Here is a 22,918-nt window from a genome sequence, read left to right on the forward strand (position 1 = left end):
TGTATAAAAAAAAGATTAAAAAAAAAAAAAAGATAAAAAACGATGACGATACACTTTGTTTGTTTTACATATGATTACAACGAAAAGCTGCTAAACAGCTGAAAGTGAAAAAAATGTTAAATAAGCTTCAAATCTGAAATAAAATTTAAGAAATGTAAACTTTAAGTAAAAAAAGTTTATAATAACACAAAAACAAACTATAATAAAAATAACAAATAATACAATCTCAATCAAATTCAAGACAAAAACTACAAGTTTTGTAAAACTACCATCTGTCAAGAGTTTGCGTTAACCAGCGTTTGATGCGCCATTCGACATCTGCTTCATATTCACCTTCCTCATGCTTTCAAAGTGTGACTGTTAAATTGATAAAAAATTTATTTAAAAGCTATTCACTTAATTGTCACCAAAAAAATTGTACTTAGTGTCGATGATGAGTGGACCTTTGAACTTTCCAAATAAAGGTTTAGTTTTATACATGTCATGCCACATTTATTTTTTTCTGTTGATCATCAACATCATTATTATCAAAAACTTGACTAGTTTCTAAAAAATAATTTGCGTCATTAAGTCTAAACCTAAATCTGGCCCTGAAAATATTACTATTGTATATAGGAATAGTAAACTATAAAAATGAGTATTATACTATAAAAAAAATCATACCGTAATGAAAGAAAACCATAAATATAAAATATCAAAGAAAGTTTTTACAATTATCAAGAGTTATGAGTTAAAGTTTTTAATGCACGACGTGCACGACCACCATTTCTATCAGGAGCTTTCATCAGCCATCTTTTAATGCACTTCTCAACATCTGCATTACTAGCACCTTTTTCATGCTTTTGAACTGCAACTGTTAAATTTAAAACAAGATAGATATATGTGATCCACTTAATTAGCACAAATAAATAAATATTATTTTGCTTACTGTTGACTATGCCAGGAATTTTTTTTAACTTTCCGAATGCATGTTTATTTTTATATTTATCCTTCCAATTCATTTTTAGTGCTAGTTCATGACATACTAGTTGGCTCATAACGTTGTATGTTTTTGATTTCAAATTGCTCCCACCAATTACACCAAGCACCCTTGACTAATATAAAATTATAATATTTATATGATTACAGATATATATATATATATATATATATATATATATATATATATATATATATATATATATATATATATATATATATATACCTATATAAAATTTTTATTAAATGTTCTTGATGCAAAAAAAACTTTGGAAATGGATTATGGTTAATAAACTTTCCTAGCTTACCAAACCAACAGAAGAACTCATTTCATCTAATATTACTAAATCCTCCCAACTTTGAACAGGCAATGTGACAGGTAAATCTGCAACTGGTGATTCATTTATACAGCTTTCTAACTGCATAAGAATGGTTTTTAACATCTTTTCATTGGATTTCTGCCTGTTTTCCCTCACAACAAGCTTTTCCAAAATTTTATCCATCATTAAATCTGAAAAAAATTCATCATCACTATCATCATCATCATCATTATCATCATCACCATCATCAAAAATCTAACCTGTCCTATTAATTGGTGTTGAAATTTGACCGTTTTCAAAATATGAATTAGTTCCATTATCTAAATATAAAGAATTTTTATTTTTTATAACATGCCAATATATATATATATATATATATATATATATATATATATATATATATATATATATATAAACACTAATAAAATGTATCAGATTTGTAAGATAAACTTTAATAAACTGAACTTATTATTTATTGATTATTAATTCGATTAAGTATAATAACTAACCTAAAGAACTATTTAATGAAACAGAACCTTTGTTAAATATTGAAAAAGGTTTCGACTTCTCATTACTAGGAGAAAAAACTTTACACTCCACATTTGGTGCACATGTGTTTCTAGAGCTACTTGATGTTCCTTGAAGTGACAACCTAGTCCATAAGATAACAATTATTAACAGCATTAACATTTATGCTAGGCTATGGTAATATATTATAGACTATGTATGTTCAATTGTCTATTCAAATTCAAAATCATGCTTATTAGGAGAAAAATCAACATCAAGCTCATCGTTTTCATTGAGAATTTCAAATCTTTGTATTTCCCTAAAAATTAGAAAAAATTTACATAGAAAAATAAATAAGGACTAAAAAATCAAATAACATGAACGTATAGTAAAAACAACATAAAACTTTGTTAAATTTTTAAAGAAAATAATATATACTTTCTCTTTCTTTTTTTCCCTGTGGTTTCTGTATCAGTATTGAGATCTGAAGTATCTAACGCTAAAGTGGCTTTATCGTGCGCTATTTTGTAATCAGCTAAAACAATATGTATGTATAAAAAACGTTATTTGTAAAATACATTTAAAATGAATATTAAAAATATGAATATATTGATAGTTATAATACTAAAACATTAAAAATATAGCTAAAACTATAAATAATTTTCAAATAAATTTTATAAAAAAATATAAAATTAATCTTCAGAATATGCAACCTCTATTCAAATACTTTTAAAGATTTAAATTACTTGTTTTCCACAAAGCAATGCCTGTATATGTTTTCCAGTTGTCTTCTGGCGGGAACATCTTTAAAACATAATTATTAAATGTTTTTGAATCCATTTTTGTTGGAAAAAAACACTTCCCAGTCTCATAAGAGAACCATGTTTCTGGAACTACTTCCACTGAATCCTCTTCTGGAAATTTTACAACTAAGTAATGTGTCGTGGTCTTTTAAAAAAATTATATATATACATATATATATACATACATACATATATATATATATATATATATATATATATATATATATATATATATATATATATATATATATATATATATATATATATATATATATATATTGAAAAAAAATAAAACAATACAATTTTTCTTTTCTTGCAAGATAAAACTAAACCTTAAGTTGATAGAATCCCTACCCTAATGGGACATTAACTACTCTAAGCCTAACCTAACTCTGCCCCAACCCTCAGTCAATGTGTGCTGTCCCTAAATCATTCAATATATATACACTCTGCTTTGATCCTTAAATAAATTAAAAAATTTTAAAAAAAAATAATAAAATAATATAAAATAGTAAATTAATTAAATAAAACTCATACAACATGAGTAACTTCTTATTAAAATTTGTGAATTTTAATCCAATTGGGAATTCTGCTGTATGTGTGGTGTCATTGGGTTGGCTAATGAGTGTGTATGTATGTATGTATGTATGTATGTATGTATGTATGTATGTATGTATGTATGTATGTATGTATGTATGTATGTATGTATGTATGTATGTATGTATGTATGTATGTATGTATGGATACATACATACATACATACATACATACATACATACATACATACATACATACATACATACATACATACATACATACATACATACATACATACATACATACATACATACATACTAATACATATATCAATGCAGCATTAAGTCAACGCATTGACGTCACACGTTTTTGAGGGGAAGCCTGTTATCTCAGTACATACATTGACTGACCGTTAGGGACAACATGCAAGGAGTAGTACATACATCGACTGAGGGTTAGTTTACCTTTAGGTTGAGGGTTAGTTTACCTACCAAATGCAGCATGAAGTCAAATATACGTGCGTTTTGTAGTTGTTTTTTGTGCACCTTAATTCATGACAGGTATTTGTTTAATTGGTTTCATCAATTAAACAATTACCTGTCATGAATTAAGGTGCACAAATAACAACTACAAAACGCACGTATATTTGACTTAATGCTGCATTTGTAGATATATATATATATATACAAAAATATTATAATTTATTATATATATATCATAATTTGTTATATATATACTATACTTTAACTATACTATAACTTAATTGGTAATATTAAAGCAAGTAAAAAAGGTAAATCAAGTAAATTACTTATTTTTATTACTGTAATACAAAGAAAATTTAATAGAATTGAAAGGGTCGTTTTAAAACAACAGGTTTATCAAGATGTAGTCAAATGTGTAAAATTGGATAAACAACATAAGATTCTTTTTTACATGGCAGAAGAACCACAATAGCTGCTTTCTTCATCAGATTGCAAATTTGATTCAGTTTCAAAAAAATGTTCTACTTTTTTATTTTTATCATCAAGTACACTTGTGAAGAAATTGTTGCACGGTGAACTAACATCTGGCAAACTCAAAGAAGTATTCTGAAAGTTATTTAAACATAATTCACTTTCGTTTGTTTCTATAAATTGTTTCATTATATTATTCATGGGATTCAACTGCTCCCGTATTTCATTCTTCACTATATTTATTTCAGCTAAAACTTTCCTTCTTTTTGTCCTGGTTGAACTTTCGCTTTTCCTTTAAAAGCTCATGAAGAAAGAATAAAACAAAATCTAAATAATATAAAGTAATTGTTTTAACCCAATGTAGATATTATAACTTACATTATTAATATAGTACAAACTATGAAAATATATTATATAATACTATTAATAATAGTATTATATAATATACTTTATAATATTTTATAATCTTAATACTATTAATAATAGTATTACAAAATAGTATTATTAATAATAGTATTAATCATGTCAGGTTATAATATTATGCATTATATTACTCTATTATTTGCTGTTGTATTATAATATAACCTGTTATGAATTACAAAGTTTCTTATCATTTATTAATGAACTAAAATAAATTTATTACAAATGGAAAATCAATACGTAAAAAGTAATAAGGAAACGGACGTGAGTTGAAAAATTAAAGATGGCAAAATTTACAAAATAGGACATGCGCAAATGCAAAACCTTTATTTTATCACAAACGTGGTTTTAGCCTGGCACAAGATCGGCAGGATCGGCAAAGTTGACCGATCGTAAAACAAGCGTGGCCAACCCTTGGTTGATGACCGGCATCACTGGCGCGGTGATGCCGGTCATCAACCAATGAATCCCATGCATGGACCATGCATGGCAAGTTTACTGGGCTGGTGCCCTAGATCACCAGATCTCAACCCAATCGAAAATATTTGGTCTTGGATCGACAATCAACTGACATACCATGAAATTCAATCAACTCAGCATTTAAAGCAACTTTTGAATGAGTACTGGCTGAAGGTACCTCGCTTGATGTGCATGAAATTAGTTGAATCAATGCATAAACGAGTTTATCTTTGCTATAAAAACAAAGAAGGACACTTCAAATATTAATTTCGCTTTTTTTTTTTCATTTTTTGTTCGAATGTTGCAATTCGTTTAAACTTTTGTGCTTCTTATTTTTCCTATAAGATTTTTTGTAATAGCTTTTTTCTTACTAAATATTAAAATTTTTATAACATGTTCATATTCATTTTAAAGCTAATTACCTTTTCTTTAATAAATAAAAAAAATTAAGTCGATATCATTTTACAGTTTTTCTTTATTAAACAAAAACCAAACATACTTGATAAAAATTCTGCAATCGTTTAAACTTTCGTGAATAGCTGTAGTAAAATTAATCTATTTTTATTAAAATATGAACAGAGTTCACAAAAGAGTTAAATTAATGATTTTTTTATTGCTAAAATAATTGGCAAACTATTTGTTCTTTTCAAAATTTGAATTCAAAAATTGATAAAAAACAATTTTATTTTAAGTTTTATTTTTTAATTTAAAATTCATATACAGAAGAATCTTGACTAGTTTTTAATCACATATCCTAATTTAATAATATAAAATTAGAAATAAAATAGATTACTATTTAAAACTACGTTTTAGTTAATTGTATAAAAGTAATAATTACCTGGTCTTTACCGGTAGTTTTAATGAAATTGATTTTTGAATTTCTTTAAATATTGCACCTATTATGTGAGAGTTTTTGATTTCCTTTACAGTTTCTGTTGCTTGTGACATTAACACACAAAGAGTAGGTATTTTTATAAAATCATTAAAAAGCAAATTGAGACCATGAGATATTCATCCATAGCAATTAAGAAGAGGATAGCTGATTTTTAATAGTTTCCATGCCTTTTTCACGTTTGCTGCATTGTCTGTTACTATTCCCATAACTTTTTTAGAATTAATTTCTTATATTACCCTCCGTATTTCATCCGCTATGTATTCCCCAGATATTGTTCACATTCGGCCAAAAAATAGTTTTTTTACATGATCTTTTATCATAAACTAAATGACCTTATATTATAATATTGTTTTAAGTTTAGCACTTACGTTAAATAATTTAATGTTTTCAAACTTTGAAGAACTATGATGCACTATTTAAATTGTTTTAAAAACCTCAATTTTTGTAATAAACATGTCGCACTTTGTGAAATTGAAGTATTGTCTCTTCATAAATTAAATAATTTTTTTACAAATAATTAACAACAAGGTTTACCCTGAGATATTTATTACCTCAAGGTTTGCTAGGTATTCCAGGTTGAGTGAAAACCCTGTATAAGCACCACCTTTAAGGTCCATTCTTAACAATCCAATTATAACAAGTATATTTAGCAATAAAGAATCATAAGATTCCAGCTAATCTTTTTTGCATTGACTAATAATTCTTACCAATTACTGCTTGAAAACTCCCAGTTGATAAAAGCCTTAACACTATTAGTACTTTTGCTCTCAATGTAATTGGTGACAAATTAATGTGTAAAGTGTTGACAATATCTCTTATATTACTTTTTGGTAAACAAAACTTTTGAAGATATTCCACATCAGATTAATCGCTTAAAGCAACACAATGAGTCTCACGCCAAATTTGATCTTGATTATATGCAGCTAGAATAATCGGGATATCCATTTTGACTAAACTATTATATAGCTGTTAAAACAACGATATGAATTATAATCATAATACTTAATAAGACATGTACCTTTTTAACAAAAGTGTTGTGAAACATATGTTTAATAATAGTATTTTATCTTTATAAAATGTTGCATTGTTGTAAAGGTACTGTGCAGTCATATTTTAGTACAGGGATTTGTATAATACAGATCTCCACATAATATAACATCTTATGAAGATATTCTTCTATTTATATTTATATATAAAATAGTAAAACATCTTTATAAAATGTTATATGTTACATTTCACACATTTTTGAAAATGAGCATAATTGCTCTGAAAAGCACCGGAAAAACCCTTTGGTGGGAACGATATACACACCTTCCTGATAAGAAAAATCAAAAAATTGAAATCTTTTATGACCGTCCGAGAAAAAAAAGTTAAATTTGAAGTTCTCGGCATTGTCCAAAAACTTTGCAAAATGGTACAATATGTATCTTTGGAATAATAATCATAAAAATAAGTCAGAAATAGTATTAAAAACATTTTGTTATTATTACAAAGCCCTATTGAGTAATATTTTATTCTAAACAAGTTTTTGTAATTCCAGGAAAAAGCAGTTTTTGTCAAGTGTTAAAATCTGCATGACAACTTTTTTTTAACTTCAAAGCAAAAATGCCAAATTCTGTTAAAAAGCATGATGGACTGTAAGCAAAACAGTTTGTTTCTTTTGTTTGAACAAATGTACTCGAGAATAGACAAGTTTTTTGATTGAACAAATCAAGAAATCAGTTTCATTCACACTTGACTTTTCTGACTCACGAGTTCTAAGTGGAATATGCAATACCTGCAGGGTTCTTTTAGGAAAAAAGTGCAAAGGTGAAAATGTGGCTCTCCCAAAACTTTATGATTTCATAGAAGTCCTGGTAAGACCAGAGACACGTCTAAAGGCCAGCCTTGTGATTGCATTATTTGTTGAATTGATCAGTTGAAAGCACTTCAAAAGCACCCTTTGGACAAATCAGGAGCTTGTTCAGACTGTCTCACACTTGTTGCAAGAGGAGTGTCACATCAGTGCAATCAATACATCTTCAGAGAAAATCTTAAAGAACTTGCTTCAAAGGATCCAAAAACGCAAAAAAAAAAAGTTTGGTGAATAAGCTCCCAGAATCGACCCATTTTGGACGTCTAAATAGGTCTGTTTTAGACTTGGACAAATGGACGAACGGACGAATATAGTTGGTCCTATGGACGTCCTAGGACGTCCAGTGCCCGCTGGGTAACGACACTAAAATATAGGAACAACTACTTTTTTTGAAGTTACTAATAAAAATAAATTTAAATGTTTAAATACAGATTAGATAATGTAAATGCTATAAGAAGAAAAAAAAAAAGGTTTTATATTATTTAATTTTTTCTTTTTGCAATTTAGTCATTGCTCATTTTAGCAAGTCACCAACGAGTGTTTCGATATTGCCTTCTTCAAAACCATCTTTTTCTGAAAAAAGCGCTTCTAAAACAAGCAAAATATAGAAATATTTTTTATTTAAATAATTATATTTAATTAAATACATACTTAAATTATAATATAACTTTTTTGTTCTTCATAGAAACACTCAGTAAATACCTTACAACACAACATGGTATGTAAACTCACTTACTTTTTAAACATTTGTATAAAGTTGTCGCCACAAATTTCCGCATTCCCTTTATCCCATCTTAACTAAAACATATTTGCAAAGGTTGTGTCAATATGTTGTCTAACAAATTTTTAACTGTTCTACGTGGCGTTGAACCACAAACTGCTTTACGTGGCGTTGAACCACAAACATCTTTAATCTGTGAAATCTAAAGAAAATAAAAAATTTAGTTTCAAAAAGTTCGGTGCAAACATATCTATAGTTGAGGAAAGGCAATAATAGTCTACTTCAAAGTGTAGGGATGCTTTTAAACCAAAGTATCATATACTTTGTTTTTAGTTTTGAGCAGTGTTTATAGCGGTAACATTTTAAATTTTATTGCGTTAAGTTACTTTTCAATTACGTTTTCAACATAAAAAAAAAATAACATTGACAGAACTTCCTTCCGAAACCTCGCTGCTTTACTGGAGTTTAATCGTTTTTCCTCCTCGTCAAACCTCTCTTACGTGTCAAGTGGGTCTGTAAAAATGTCAACAGTCATGAATCCACTAGGTCTTGCCTCATTATTTTCAAGAAGCTCAAGGCGATCAAGATTTTCTTTTGGTTTTCCTTAATTTGATCAAACTGACTTTACAGTTCCATAAAAATGGCAAATTGGAACTCTGAAAAAAAAAGCTGAGAATTTCATTAAACATTTTTATACATTCATTTGTCTAAAATGACTAACATAACTTTTTGATTAGATTTAATTAGTTTTTTTATTCAAAAAGTTCTAAACACTAAAACTAAAGTTAAATCAATCAATTAAAAGCTTATATTGTTATTAATATAATACAAAAAAATGAATAAGAAGCAGTTTTCATAAATTATCTGTAATATAATATTGATAAAACAGGAAAAAAGTAAATACGACAGCTCACGCTTATTTGTCATTTCTTTAAAAGAAACTTCACCATTACCTATATTTGAATGTTTCCTTTTTTATTTATTAAATCATCTAAAGTTGAACATTCAATGCCAACATTTTTTTTAACCAAATCAGGTGGAAAATCAAGCAACACACTGAGAGTTACTGCTGCGTTAAATTTTTCTTATTCTAAAAAATAAAGCTGAAATAAATGCTAAGAAAGCAAATAGTTTTTATGGAGTATCTTTAAATAAATCTTTTTTACCTGTATTTGAATATTTATCACTCAGCTTATGAGAAAATCCAGTGCTCATAGGTTCATGACAATGCTAACTGAAGTCTAACTCTAGACAAGGTGCACGAACTTTTTTGACTTTCGTAATAGTTGATACAAAAATATTATTTATACAGTATAAATTTTTTTTTATCATGAAAAATGATTATGATATTCTGATGATGAATACATTTACAAACGGAATAAATACTTGATGATTATTCCACCATTTGGATCTCAAAGCTTCGGAAAACCACTTTTTACAACCGGGTTTTTCTCCTTAAAGCAGTTGTACATTTCGTGCAAAATTTATTAAAACAATCTTTTTCGTTGTTATATCTTCTCTTTAAGATAATTATAAAGTAAAAGCACTGTAATTTTTTCTGGGATTAACCTAAAATGCTGTTTGTCATAGTAGCATGAATGAGTACCCAGTCGGCAAACAGCGTTGAAATAACGTTGAATTAACGTTGAAACCTAACGTTGATTTTATGTTTATGCAACGTTTAGAATGAAAATTTTTTTCAACGTTGATTTATTAACATTAAATTAACGTTTGGTTCAAACGTTAAATCAACGTTCAATCGACGCAAAATACGTTATAAGAACGTTGAATTTACGTTGAAACAACGTTTAGAATGTTTTTTTCAACGTTGGTTTATCAACGATAAATCAATCTTCAATTAACTCAATTGAGTCTATTGGACTGTCAATGTACACTACCGTGCAAAAGTCTCCGCTCATGTGTAATATTTGCAAGGAACAGTAAATGCAATACATTTTAGGATGATTTTAAATATATAAAAAGAAAAAAATGTTAATATAAAAAGTTGATGAGGCCAAATCATAATTTTGCATACTTTTTCCTTTTCTTTATGTTTCAAATAATTTTGTTTACCTTTGTTTTGTTGAGTTCTGCTGCTAAAAACACGGCAGAAATTTTTCTATATGAATAACCTTTTTCACGTAAAATACATATAAAGTTCTTCAGTATTCTTTATTAAATTTAAAACTGCACAAAAGTTGTAACCAAAATATTTTTTGTAAGCTTAGGTTTGACAGTAGCATGATACTTTCCGGCATGGTAAGGATGTTTTCAGTAATTTTAATTGGTTGCTTTTAATAGACTTATGTTTATATTTATACTTGAAAATGACATTAGTGTGCGCATTTAATGTCTTGAATTTAATAAAGAATTTGAGAAATGGTGAAAGTAAAGAAAGAATATTGTAAAGAACTTCGTGGCAAAATATGTATTTTACGTGAAGAAGGTTATTCATATAGAAAAATTGCTTCCAGGTTAAAAATATCCGAATCAGGTGTAAGATATGCTCTACAACGATTGCATGATATTGGTTCCAACAGTGACAGATCATGTTCTGGAAGACCAAGAGTTACATCACGGCAAGAAGATACGTTTATTGTTGTGTCCAGCAAAAGAAATAGAAAAATTCCAGCCACAATTTTAACAGCAGAACTCAACAAAACAAGGGTAAAGCCAGTATCAACTGATATTGTAAAAAGAAGACTAAGATCAGTCAACTTAATTGGACGCATTGCTGCACGTAAACCTTTGTTGAGGGCAGTAAATAAGAAGAAAAGATTGGAATGGGCAAAAATGCATAAAAATTGGGGATTAGAAGATTGGAAGAAAGTTCTATGGACAGACGAGAGTAGGTTCGAACTTTTTGGTACCCGACGTCGCGTGCATGTTAGGCGTTTACCTAATGAAAGAGTGCTTCCTCAATGTATACAAAGTACTGTAAAACATGGAGGTGGTAATATTATGCTTTGGGGATGTTTTGGCAATGGTTTAACTGGAGATTTAGTTAAAATCACATCTACCATGGATAAACACATGTACCATAATATTTTGGTTAAGCACGCGATTCCATCTGGTATTCGTATAATTGGGAAAGGATTCATCATGCAGCAGGACAACGATCCAAAACATGCATCTGGATTATGCAAAAATTATTTGAAACTAAAAGAAAGGGGAAAAGTTTGCAAAATTATGACTCGGCCTCCTCAATCACCAGATCTATCACCCATCGAAAAGTTGTGGGATGAACTGGATCGGAATATCAGAGAAGCAGGTGAAACATCTTTTATTAATCAGCAAATGCTATGGGAACGTTTGCAAAAAGCTTGGAATGAGATAACAGCGGAAACCATGAATAAATTATTAGCCCGAATGCCAAGATTATGTGCTGCTGTTATACGCTCCAAGGGGTCTCATATTGATGAAAATAAAATTTAACATTTACAACTTTGTATATTAACATTTTCTTGATTTTATATATTTAAAATCATCCTAAAATGTATTGTATTTACTGTCTAATTCATTGTTTAATAAACAATTAAAAATAATTGCAATTTTCTTGCAAACTTTTGTTACTTTATTGAAATATTACAAATGAGCGGAGACTTTTGCACGGTAGTGTATATTAAGCGTTTAAAACAGAAACTCATAGTGTACAGTTTAGTTAGACATATATTAGTAAAGAAAAAGTGAAGCGTAATTTAGGAAGTCAGACAATATTCAAAATGAAGCGTAATTTAGGAAGTCAGACAATATTCCATTAATCAAAGCTTCTGTTGCTCCATCGTATTTAATAGTGGAAGCTAAAAAAAAAGAAAATTTTTAAAAAGCATTTTTTTTTCACCTTTGCCTTTCATATTCATGGAGACCATAAAATTGTTTGAAAATATTCTAAAATTTTAAAAGATGATGTAACTGTGAAACGGTTACAAATAAATAATAATTTTTCAAATATTTAAATTGAATTTATTATGAAATAACTTTTTTCTAAAATTATTAAACAAATATTTTTTGTAAAAAGTAATTATGAATTAGAGAAGAGCTATCAGTTAATTACCTCAGCATAATTTTGTGTATTCTATCTTTTGAAGATGTTCCACCAATTAATTGTAGCTGATTTACCTACAAAAAACATAAAATAAATCTAACATTATGGTTTGGGTCAAATATGAAACAAAACATTGAACTATTTCAGATCTCCAAGACAAATTTTAATAAAGTGATCCAGGATTTTTCTAGGACAAATTCCAAAATCCAAGTATTTTCCAGAACAAATTTTTTCCTATAGAATTCCAGAATTTTTTGACGTTTTCAAGGACCGTTGTCCATCTTAATAATGTTTTTTTTAATTAAAGGGTGATGTTCAATAACTAAATAACTATTTAATAAAGTACTTATATAACTCACCCACGATGAGCGCACTTTTTCATCATCAAAGAAAACAAAGAAATATTGAAGTCGATTCTTTCTTAAACCTCTTTAATTACTTCAATATCAATATAATTAGTTAATCTTTCTGGATTGAATTAATTTACACAAATTTTCGTTTAAACCATTACATTATTGTAAAGTTAATTTAAATCAACAAACATATACGAACTACAATGTAACATTTCATTGTAACAAAAGGGAACAAAACTTACTTCTTAGTAATTCAGCGACTAAAAATAAACATATCTTTAATAACTAACTGCGTAACATGATACGAATTAGTAACATAAAACATATCTAAGTAATTACAAACCTTCTTCATCGATAATTTGGGACATTCTGTTAATTCGATATGAAAAAATAAAAAGAAATATGCTAAAAGACAAACTTAATATAGGAAATAGACATGTTAAAGATATAAAAAAAAAATGCAAACAATTAAAGTGATTAAACATTATGTAAGATCAAGACGACTATGTTGTCATTACAATTAAATATTTCTCTCACTTTTTTAAATTATATATTTCCCTCACTTTTTTAAATTATATATTTCCCTCACTTTTAAGAATTATATATTTCCCTCACTTTTAAGAATTATATATTTCCCTCACTTTTAAGAATTATATATTTCCCTCACTTTTAAGAATTATATATTTCCCTCACTTTTAAGAATTATATATTTCCCTCACTTTTAAGAATTATACATTTCTCTCACTCTATCTCAGCTTTTACAATTTATATAGGTTTTCTTAATTCCATCAGATGGAAGTTAATATATTTCCGACGCAATTAGATTTATGTGGTTTTGCATAGAGCTGCGCAATAAGAAAACTAACCAATTTAAGTCAAAACCTCAAAAATGAAAAAATCGGACTTAGGTTTTGACAGTAAGCCGACGATATAACCTACTTGAAAGATATGATAAAATGTAATAGAACAGATATAATAGAAACCTGCTTTTTTAAATGTCTGGAAATTCCAATCTCAAAATTCCAGAACAGAAGAAAAACTAACAGCGCACAAACAAAAACTGTCCATTACTAAGCGTAATAAAACAACCAAGAGTACCAAAAAGGTAAAAGCGCATTTAACTTTAGCATTATATTATTACAAATTACATTAAGATAAGCATATTCAATTAATTACATTATGATTAGCAATTTTAATCTATGCCTAAAATAACTTATCTATTATATTATAATCTATTATAAATAAATCATAAATTTTAATCAATGCCTAAAATAACTCATCAATGCGTCTAACTCATTACGCAAATAATTAGTTTATTTACCAATATGGGCAGTAAACATATCTGGACATAAAAGCCAATTTGTCTTAACTCCATTCTTTGTGAATGAGTAAAATACAAATTTGATATTTATGTCGCATAATCCGACAGGGCCAAATAGCCTTGTAATCGTTATTTACTGCGGTTTAACAGGAAACCACAATCAATTAAGTCTTAAATCCATTTTATGAGCTAAAAAATCTTAAAATAGTATTTTTACTATACAATCACATTTATACTTACATTGTACAATCACATTTAGCTACCAAAAATGTTTTAAATTGGCTTTTAAAGGTTACGTTACGTTCATAGTTTTTAACGTGACATACTTTCATGTTTGTTAACCAAGCTGACCACACCCGGGTCTTGTTAAGTCTGTTCAACACAGACCATTTTTATATTGTGGCCTCTTTGTTTCAATAATTTTTAATAAACGGTAATTTGCTACCATTTACTAAAAATTCCTTTTGTTACTCGAAATTCAATTCTCAAGAAAAATAAAAACAGAATTTTGATACCATAATTACAACAACCAAAAAAAAACAAAAAAAAAAAAACACATAAAAATTGAAAATCGATTTACCTATTTATAGCACCTAATTTGACATGGCAGTTAATTATAAACATTTATCGAAAATGTAACTATAAAATCTGTTTCGAAGTACAAAAGGATTAACGATGCTTAAAAAAAAAAAAAAATAATCAAATTAAGATATAAATTGCATTTATAGCATAATGTTGCCTCGGCTTTTAGTAAATGTATAAAAGCAGTAAGTTCCAATAATGAAACTACCTATTATTCATTTTTAACAATAGACACCAACGTGAAGGTTAGCCAAGTAGTCTATCAGCACAAACATCACAACAATAACACATAACAATAGAATATTTACACCCTTGATCCTAAAATCCAGCGAAAATAACAAACCAAATTAAAATATGAAAGGCAAAATTAGAAAACCAATTTAAAGTTAACTATATTTATCTCTTTAACATATAAATACATAAAAGTATATTTGTTTTTATATTCAATATAAGTTATTCAATTACTTCAAATTTAGGACATTAAAGCACCCTAGATTTAAAGATCAAGGTTGCATATTCTCTCATACACATTACGCTAAACATTAACAGACATTACTATGTGTTTCCAGAATAATTAAAAAAGGCTAGACAACACCTAGCTCTAAAGCAGTAACATCGCCTGGCACTAAATGCTGCCAAGTCACACCTCTGCTAAAAGTACACTGCTTGGCTGGCAAGGTTATCAATCTTGCTCAACAATGCCAAGTCACACCACTTTGAAAACATGGAAACAACATAATTTAAACATATATTCAACTTTAAACAAATATGGTTTTATATAACACATATAAACACATTTTATAACAATATTAAATAACAGATATATTTATCAAAAACTATGAAAAAAAAATATTAAAATATTAAATGAAGTTATACATACAAAATGTGCTTACAACCTACAAACAGTAAATTTTCGAAATGAAAATCTAAAGACTATAAATTAAGAACATTAGAAAATATAACATTATTTGTGTAACACTGTTCACTTACCATACCTTGAATGAGATGTTTATCAATTTTGAAAAACAAACTATTAAATGCTCTAGTTCTTGAACATGCAACATATAGTTGTCCATGAGAGAAACACAGTTTTTTGAGATATACCCCTACTCTATCAAATGTTTGACCTTGACTTTTATTAATTGTCACTGAATAATCTGACAGGAAACTGACGACGTTTCAGAACAAAAGGTAAATTATAATCCGATGGAGCTAACTGAATTCGAGGAACAAAAACCTGTTTACCACCAAAAACACCTGTCAAAACCTCTGCATCAATATAATTATTTTGAAGAGCACAAACTTTCCTTCAAGTACCATTGCATAGCCCAGCTTTAAGGTCTAATTTTCTAAATAGCACAATTACACAACTAATTTTCAATTTTAAACAATGAGGTAGCATACCTGAACGAGTTAGGCTGTTCAAAAACTCAACAGGAAAGTCATTTCTTTCATTAAGGTCATCAGTATCAATTTGATCAGCACTTAAATATATTTTGACCTCACCCGGCAGACATTCAAGCACTTCTTCATTGATTGATAATGAATCAACATTAGTTGGTGTTAAAATCACGCGTTTAGAATAATCATTTTGGTCAGCATATCCAAAAATCTTTTCAACTATGGATTCTTTTTTCTCTAATAATGCACTGATTTGGTATTTCAATGCATCCTTTAAAAGAATCCCCCTCTTTGACAGGTGTTGTTCCATTCCCACGTTTTAGTAGCCATTGGGAAAATTCACCTTCCTCATCTTGTACTCTCATATTTTCAGTTAATTCAAACTTCTGCACACATTGCCAATTCAAAGAACATTTTATACACAATTCTACTATTTCAGCTGGTTGTCCTTTTTTCACAACAGGCAGAATTTGCCTAAAGTCACCGCCAAAAGGAATGATTTTTTCTCCAAACAGAAAGTTGTTGTTGCAAATATCTTTTAACAACCTTTCAATTGCATTTAAGGCATGTTTAGGTTTCATGGATGTTTCATCAAGCAAAAGCAAACTAACTTGTCTTTAGAAATGCCAGTGTATAGAGTTAGGAGTTACATTACATGTGCTATTATCCAATATTGGAACAGGAAGTTTGAATAACCCATGCAATGTAGATCCATTTGTAAGAGTTGCTGCTATGCCAATCCATGCAGCTGTAGCAGATTTCAAGTCCCTACTTATGGTTTCAGCAATTAAATAATTATAAGTAAAGACTTTTCCACTACCAGCTGGTCCATCCATAAAAAACAACCCAGAATGTTGATTTTCTACACTTGGTTGCTCATTCAGTGCAGCAAGGATAGCATTACATACATTTAATTGATTGACATTAAGCAACAGTCTCATTGAATTGGGTTATTTTTATACCTTACATACATATTTAAACACATTTTTAAAACAATTATATAACACATATTAACACATGCACAAACAATAAAAAAACACTTTACATTATTATAAAAACACAACGGTAAAGCAACTACAAAGCACTTGTTACCACATACACATACAAATCAAAAAAGTATATAAACAAACAATAAACGTGTGAAAACAAAAGTTTTAAAAATGATGCAAGAAAATTTAAAAAGATTTAAAGTAAACAAAATATATATTTACAAACAATACTCCTTACCCTCTTTTTTTTTTTTTTATAAGAACTGTAATCCTCATTATAATCCTTTAACCTTTACATACAATAACATGTGACATGCCATGTCAGTGTTGGCGCAAAATTTTAATTTATTTTTCTAAATTTTCTAAAAAAGAACAATAATAGTTAATAGCATCACAGAAATTTCAAAGTAGTAATAATTTCAAAGTAGTAATAACCATTTTATGGAAATAGCATTAGTTTAACTTTATATAACATCCATACCCCTATTTTCCTTCTAAAAAATAAAGTAATTAAAATTAGCCCGCTAAAAGACAAACTAAAACAAAATCTAAACGATTTAAAAAATTAAAATCCATTCTACTTAAAATCCTTTCCACTTTATCTTATAAAAATGTAATATAACTATTTCGTATTCTTACTTCAATTATAATATGATCTTAGCGATGATTATTTATCTTAACATGATTTTTTATGTAATATATCTAAACAAATAATTAAAATCCAAAAGAAAAAATTTGTAACTGGCTTAAAAGTCTTTCTCCAATGACCGCGTGCAATTGAAAAACGCGCTCTTTCAAAGCCTAGTAACTAATTCAAAGCCTAGGAGCTAATGACGAAACGACGTCAAACATTGAACATTTCTGTTGGAATTTTATTATAGATAAAATAAGTATTCTTAAGGCTCAGCTCTTCTTCCCAGCTTTTCTACTGAACATAAAGGTTTTTGTATTTCAGATTTTAAACTTGCTAACTCCACAAATATTGCATATTGAAAGCCTGATATAAATAAGTTAGAACTAATTTAATAAAAATTTTTATATAAACTCAATAGAATCATAGGTTCAATACAAGGTTCAATAAATATTATCATACGCCTTTCATCAATTGGTTTAAAGCTAGCTGGTGGTTCATCATAAAAAAAAGTACCACCAATGCCTCTTGGAAAGATTTTTTGAACTGGTTTCACAATCAAATCATATTGACAAACAGATGACTAACTAAATTGATGTTTATTGATTTGATATGATTCTGAAAAACCTAAATCTTCTTCTAAATTTAAACGTTCTCTACTTGATATTTCTGAGTAGATACTGTCTTAGGATGTTATCTAGGAGATTTACAAAATGATATTAAAGAAAATCATGGCGATTCAGCAACTTTTTCAACTGTAATGTCAGGACTACTTTCTGTAATGCAATGACGATTGCCATATGTTTCACTATTACATTTTAAAATTGATAATAAAAGATAAATACACAAGACTATTATTTTAATAAGGTACTTGCAATAAAGTACCTAAATAAAGAAAACTGACAAAACTAATTTTAAAAAACCATTTTAAAGTTTAAAAGCATGTGTATTAAATTTACAAAATACCTGTTTCTTGAAAATCAGAATTTGAAGACTCAGTGTCGAACATCATCCAAATACCACACATCTCCTTTGTTCTCTTGTCAAGAATTATTTTTAGTAATATATATTCTCCCCACCCTTTATCAGGTGAAACCCAATTACTAATATAATAGTTTTTTTTTTTTTTTGTCTTTCGGAGGCCAATATACAACACTTTCGAGTTCATCTACCCAATGCACAGGTACGGTCATTTTCTGTTGTTTAATATCTTCAATGACAATGTTTTTACTTTTAGCCCAATTTTTATTGGGCTAAAAGTAAAAACAAAAAAATTAGAAATCTGACCCCATGGATTTTATGATGTCAACATATAAGATTGTTTATTATTACAGTTAATATAAATAAACAGACTTTTTATAATAAAATATAAAAATATAAAATTTATTAGTAATATTTGTAACGAATTATTTGCTTTAAAACTGTTTCTCATTAAACTTACCTTGTATTCGCTCTTGAAAAGGAGACTTCTATATTCCTTTAACGGGGCTTCTTTGCTTTTGACATTGAATGATTTGTGAAATAATTGTGCGGTTAAACATTAAAACAAATTTTGCTTTTTTAAATTTTATTTCATTTTCATGGAATTTGTACTCTATACTCTGTACAATGAAATTTTTTTACTAATCGAATTCTATTGAAAAATTCTTAATTAAGGTCTATTTTTTGTCATGGATAATGACTTTGAAACAATAGACTTTCAAAAGTTGCGTTTTGACGTTTTCAAAACAGAAAATATTTTATTTGCGAATGATTTATATGAGGGCGATGTTTTCTTTTTAAACAGAAAAGTATTTGACTCAACATATTTTGTTATTAAAACTTTTAACGCTGAACTCCAAAATAACATAGGAAAGTTCACGGTCATGCACATCAACATCAGGAACTTAAATACAATTATCGATAAGCTAAGATACTTTCTTATCGAATGCAAAAGGTCTTTCAAAAAAAAAGAACTTTGGTATTCTTTTGAATGCAAAAGTGTTTTTTCTTCGGAATGCATAAAATTATCGCTGTTTTGAATCGCGGATAGTGACATTATGTACCAGCGCCTATAATTGTATTGGGTTATGATCGTTTCCTTGTGACTGTTCTTGTTTCTTTAATATTCATAATTAAGAGCAGCTCCTTAACTTTTGAAGTAAGCTGTGAAAGATTCATATATATATATATATATATATATATATATATATATATATATATATATATATATATATATATATATATATATATATATATATATATATATATATCGTTTGATGTAGTGTTGTATTAAAATAATACAAAGCACTTGTTTTGATTATATATAAATTTCAAAACAGAGCGATTTATAATTACAATTAAAAACGATAAAGAAAAAACTTTTATTATGGAACTTTAAGTTTCATGCCTAACGGCAATCATCAGCCATATATTACAAAATTAAACGTTAAAATTACATTTATAATTACGGTGGCGTGGGTTCTAATGACTCCATGCAAACAAAATCTTAAAAGTATAATGTGACGTAAACGTAAAGTGAACCAGGATCAATCTTCGGTATCAAATGAGGAAATAAGGAACTTATTCTTGTGCCTGCACTTCGAGACCATTTCACTCCTTGTATAAAGTAGGTTATCTCCTTTGTACATCAAAATTTGAAACTTCTCGTTCAAACAAAGGTTACAAACTCTTGATGCTGGGTTGTATGGTTTGCATTTTTTAATAATTTTCCATCAGATAAAAGGCGTGAAGTTTTTTTCTTTTAATTTCCATACCTTCTTTGATAGCTCTGTATCGTTCTTGTACATAACTGCATTAAAGGATTTTTGTGGTTAGCATACCGAGCTTTGAACGATGTTTCGCTAAGTCCTATATACACTTTTTCTTTATATTCCGGATTGTTCGAATATACGGTGGCCTGATAAACGATGTTGTTGGAAAGGCAACGGTTGTTCATTGAACATTTCGATTTGTCAGTGCAGTTGCATTTTATTTCATTAGTTTTTGCCTCATTTTGCAAAATGTTTTTGTTGTGAGAGTTAATAATTGATTTTATACTTGGCATGCAAGAATAACTAATTTTGATTGTGTTTCTATTAAATATTTTACGAAGCCTGTGGTGAACTGGGAAGTGGAGGTCGATGAGGTTCAAAAAACATTTACCTATTTTTGTAACAACATTTGCACTGAAAGGAGGATTATACCAAATTATCTTACGTTGATGGTTGCCGTTTGTTGATTTTATACTTGGATGGTACGCAAGTTCGCAATTGTAACCCGATTTTTTCAAGGCTTCTTGATAAGGAGGAATACTTTCTTTAAAAATCGCTTCACTTCACGATGCTGTGATAATCTTAGTTCAATAGTTTTAGGAATACTTTTTATTACACTCGGTGGATGATTAGAACTAGTATTTATATAATTCAGTATGTCATCTGATTTGCGATATGGTTGAAAAGAACCATCGTTAAGATTTAGTGTTAGATCGAGATAGTTGACTATTTTCAAATTGCATTTAATAGAGATAAGAAGATTATTATTTTTAAAAATTTGTACAAAATGTTTCTTTATTCTCTCCATTTCCTGACCACTTTTGTTCCTAAACATAGCTAATCCATCATCTCGATATATACCGAAAATGCTTTTTTCATAAAACTGCGAGATTTGATGCAAAATAAAAATTCCCACTAATTCGCAAATCTCTGCGCCATCATAGGCCCCCATGGTGACGTCAAATAATCCCCCCTTTTTCTTAATCCAAGCAGATCCATTGCTAAATAATAATGATTTCCTTGCATGGTGTATAAATCTCTTTTGTTCGCTATATATTGTTAGATGTTGCTCTGCAAAAGTTATTGCGCTTTTTAGTAGGTTTTCATTAATTGATAGATAAAAATCATTAATATCAAAGACTAAGAACTTACAGAATTGCTTTTCATTTATGGTTTGAAACCAATCTATAACATTTTGAGTGTTTTGCCATTGGTTCAAAAGTAGTTTCTTTCTTAGCTCGGAATTGATGTTGGATAAAATAGATTTTGAAATTCTTCCAATCTCATTTTTAGCAGGATTAATAAGTTTAACAGTTGGATGATCTAGGAAGTTCTCATTATGCTCTTTTAGGGTTATGAAACAATCTGCAGTTCCGTTAATTTCGATTTTATTGTATACATCATGGTTAATTAGGATTTGTTTACCTTGTTTATTTATTTGATCTTTGAGTTTAGGGTCTGCCATTTTATACGTGGAAGTAATTGCATTAGTAAGGAGATGATTGTATTGTTCTTTGGGTAGTTTGTACATGTTTGATGTTTTGTCGGCTAGAGTTAAAGTTTTTTTCGAGGTTCGTATAGATATTATATCGTTTGCTATTTTTTCTTGAAAAAGGTTGTTGTTTTTTGAACATCTTTCAAAGCTCGGTATGCTAACCACTTAAAATCCTTTAATGCAGTTATGTACAAGAACGATACAGAGCTATCAAAGAAGGTATGGAAATTAAAAGAAAAAAACTTCACGCCTTTTATCTGATGGAAAATTATTAAAAAATGCAAACCATACAACCCAGCATCAAGAGTTTGTAACCTTTGTTTGAACGAGAAGTTTCAAATTTTGATGTACAAAGGAGATAACCTACTTTATACAAGGAGTGAAATGGTCTCGAAGTGCAGGCACAAGAATAAGTTCCTTATTTCCTCATTTGATACCGAAGATTGATCCTGGTTCACTTTACGTTTACGTCACATTATACTTTTAAGATTTTGTTTGCATGGAGTCATTAGAACCCACGCCACCGTAATTATAAATGTAATTTTAACGTTTAATTTTGTAATATATGGCTGATGATTGCCGTTAGGCATGAAACTTAAAGTTCCATAATAAAAGTTTTTCCTTTATCGTTTTTAATTTTATATATATATATATATATATATATATATATATATATATATATATATATATATATATATATATATATATATATATATATATATATATATATGTCTTGAAAAGTTGAAGAACCAACATAAAAAAATTAATGATGACGAAACGAAGAGCCAAAAGGAGATTTTTCTTGATGCGTTTAAGGCCTGAAAATAAAACAAAATGTTAACCGTACTATTTTTAACAATATCTTCATATTTATTATTTTCCAAATATCTCATACTTTTT

The 22,918-nt window shown here is 28.3% G+C and overlaps 2 protein-coding genes and 2 pseudogenes across 3 annotated transcripts in view; 1 reads left to right on the top strand and 3 right to left on the bottom strand.

The window, feature by feature from the left end:
- LOC145187181 (uncharacterized) overlaps positions 1-10,943 on the top strand; it is a 101,970-nt gene extending 91,027 nt beyond the window's left edge. Inside the window, exons 5-6 of one of the 2 annotated variants that reach the window (XM_090075617.1) lie at positions 10,677-10,707; positions 10,818-10,943. In XM_090075617.1, coding sequence (XP_089931743.1) covers positions 10,677-10,693 — 17 coding nt within the window. In that variant the 3' untranslated portion in view covers positions 10,694-10,707; positions 10,818-10,943. Of the gene's footprint in view, positions 1-10,671; positions 10,708-10,817 lie in introns of both variants that reach the window. The other variant, XM_090075616.1, reaches the window with a different exon arrangement.
- LOC149876257 (uncharacterized) lies at positions 717-6,489 on the bottom strand. The gene is made up of 9 exons (XM_090075652.1): positions 6,424-6,489; positions 2,552-2,753; positions 2,244-2,340; positions 2,059-2,124; positions 1,808-1,950; positions 1,559-1,618; positions 1,287-1,489; positions 929-1,094; positions 717-853 (listed from the first exon to the last, which is right to left on the bottom strand). The coding sequence occupies exons 1-9, from the start codon at positions 6,487-6,489 to the stop codon at positions 717-719; spliced, it is 1,140 nt and encodes a 379-aa protein (XP_089931778.1).
- Positions 8,206-9,663, bottom strand: LOC149876258 (uncharacterized; annotated as a pseudogene).
- Positions 10,944-18,014: 7,071 nt separating the features above from the next.
- LOC149876259 (uncharacterized) lies at positions 18,015-21,988 on the bottom strand (annotated as a pseudogene).
- Between the last annotated feature and the right edge of the window lie 930 nt (positions 21,989-22,918).

This window comes from Hydra viridissima, unplaced genomic scaffold, assembly GCF_058129835.1.
Source record: "Hydra viridissima isolate aposymbiotic clone 2 unplaced genomic scaffold, HvirCarnegie_v1 scaffold_23, whole genome shotgun sequence".
Lineage (NCBI taxonomy): Eukaryota > Metazoa > Cnidaria > Hydrozoa > Anthoathecata > Hydridae > Hydra > Hydra viridissima.

Excerpts from the sequence above, each read along its gene's own strand:
- LOC149876257 (XM_090075652.1), bottom strand. The coding sequence starts at position 6,489 with ATGGACCTTAAAGGTGGTGCTTATACAGGGTTTTCACTCAACCTGGAA. Across the intron at positions 1,951-2,058 it reads GTTGATTTTTCTCCTAATAA|GTTGTCACTTCAAGGAACAT; the intron begins GCATGATTTTGA and ends CTTATGGACTAG. Across the intron at positions 1,490-1,558 it reads AACACCAATTAATAGGACAG|ATTTAATGATGGATAAAATT; the intron begins GTTAGATTTTTG and ends AATTTTTTTCAG.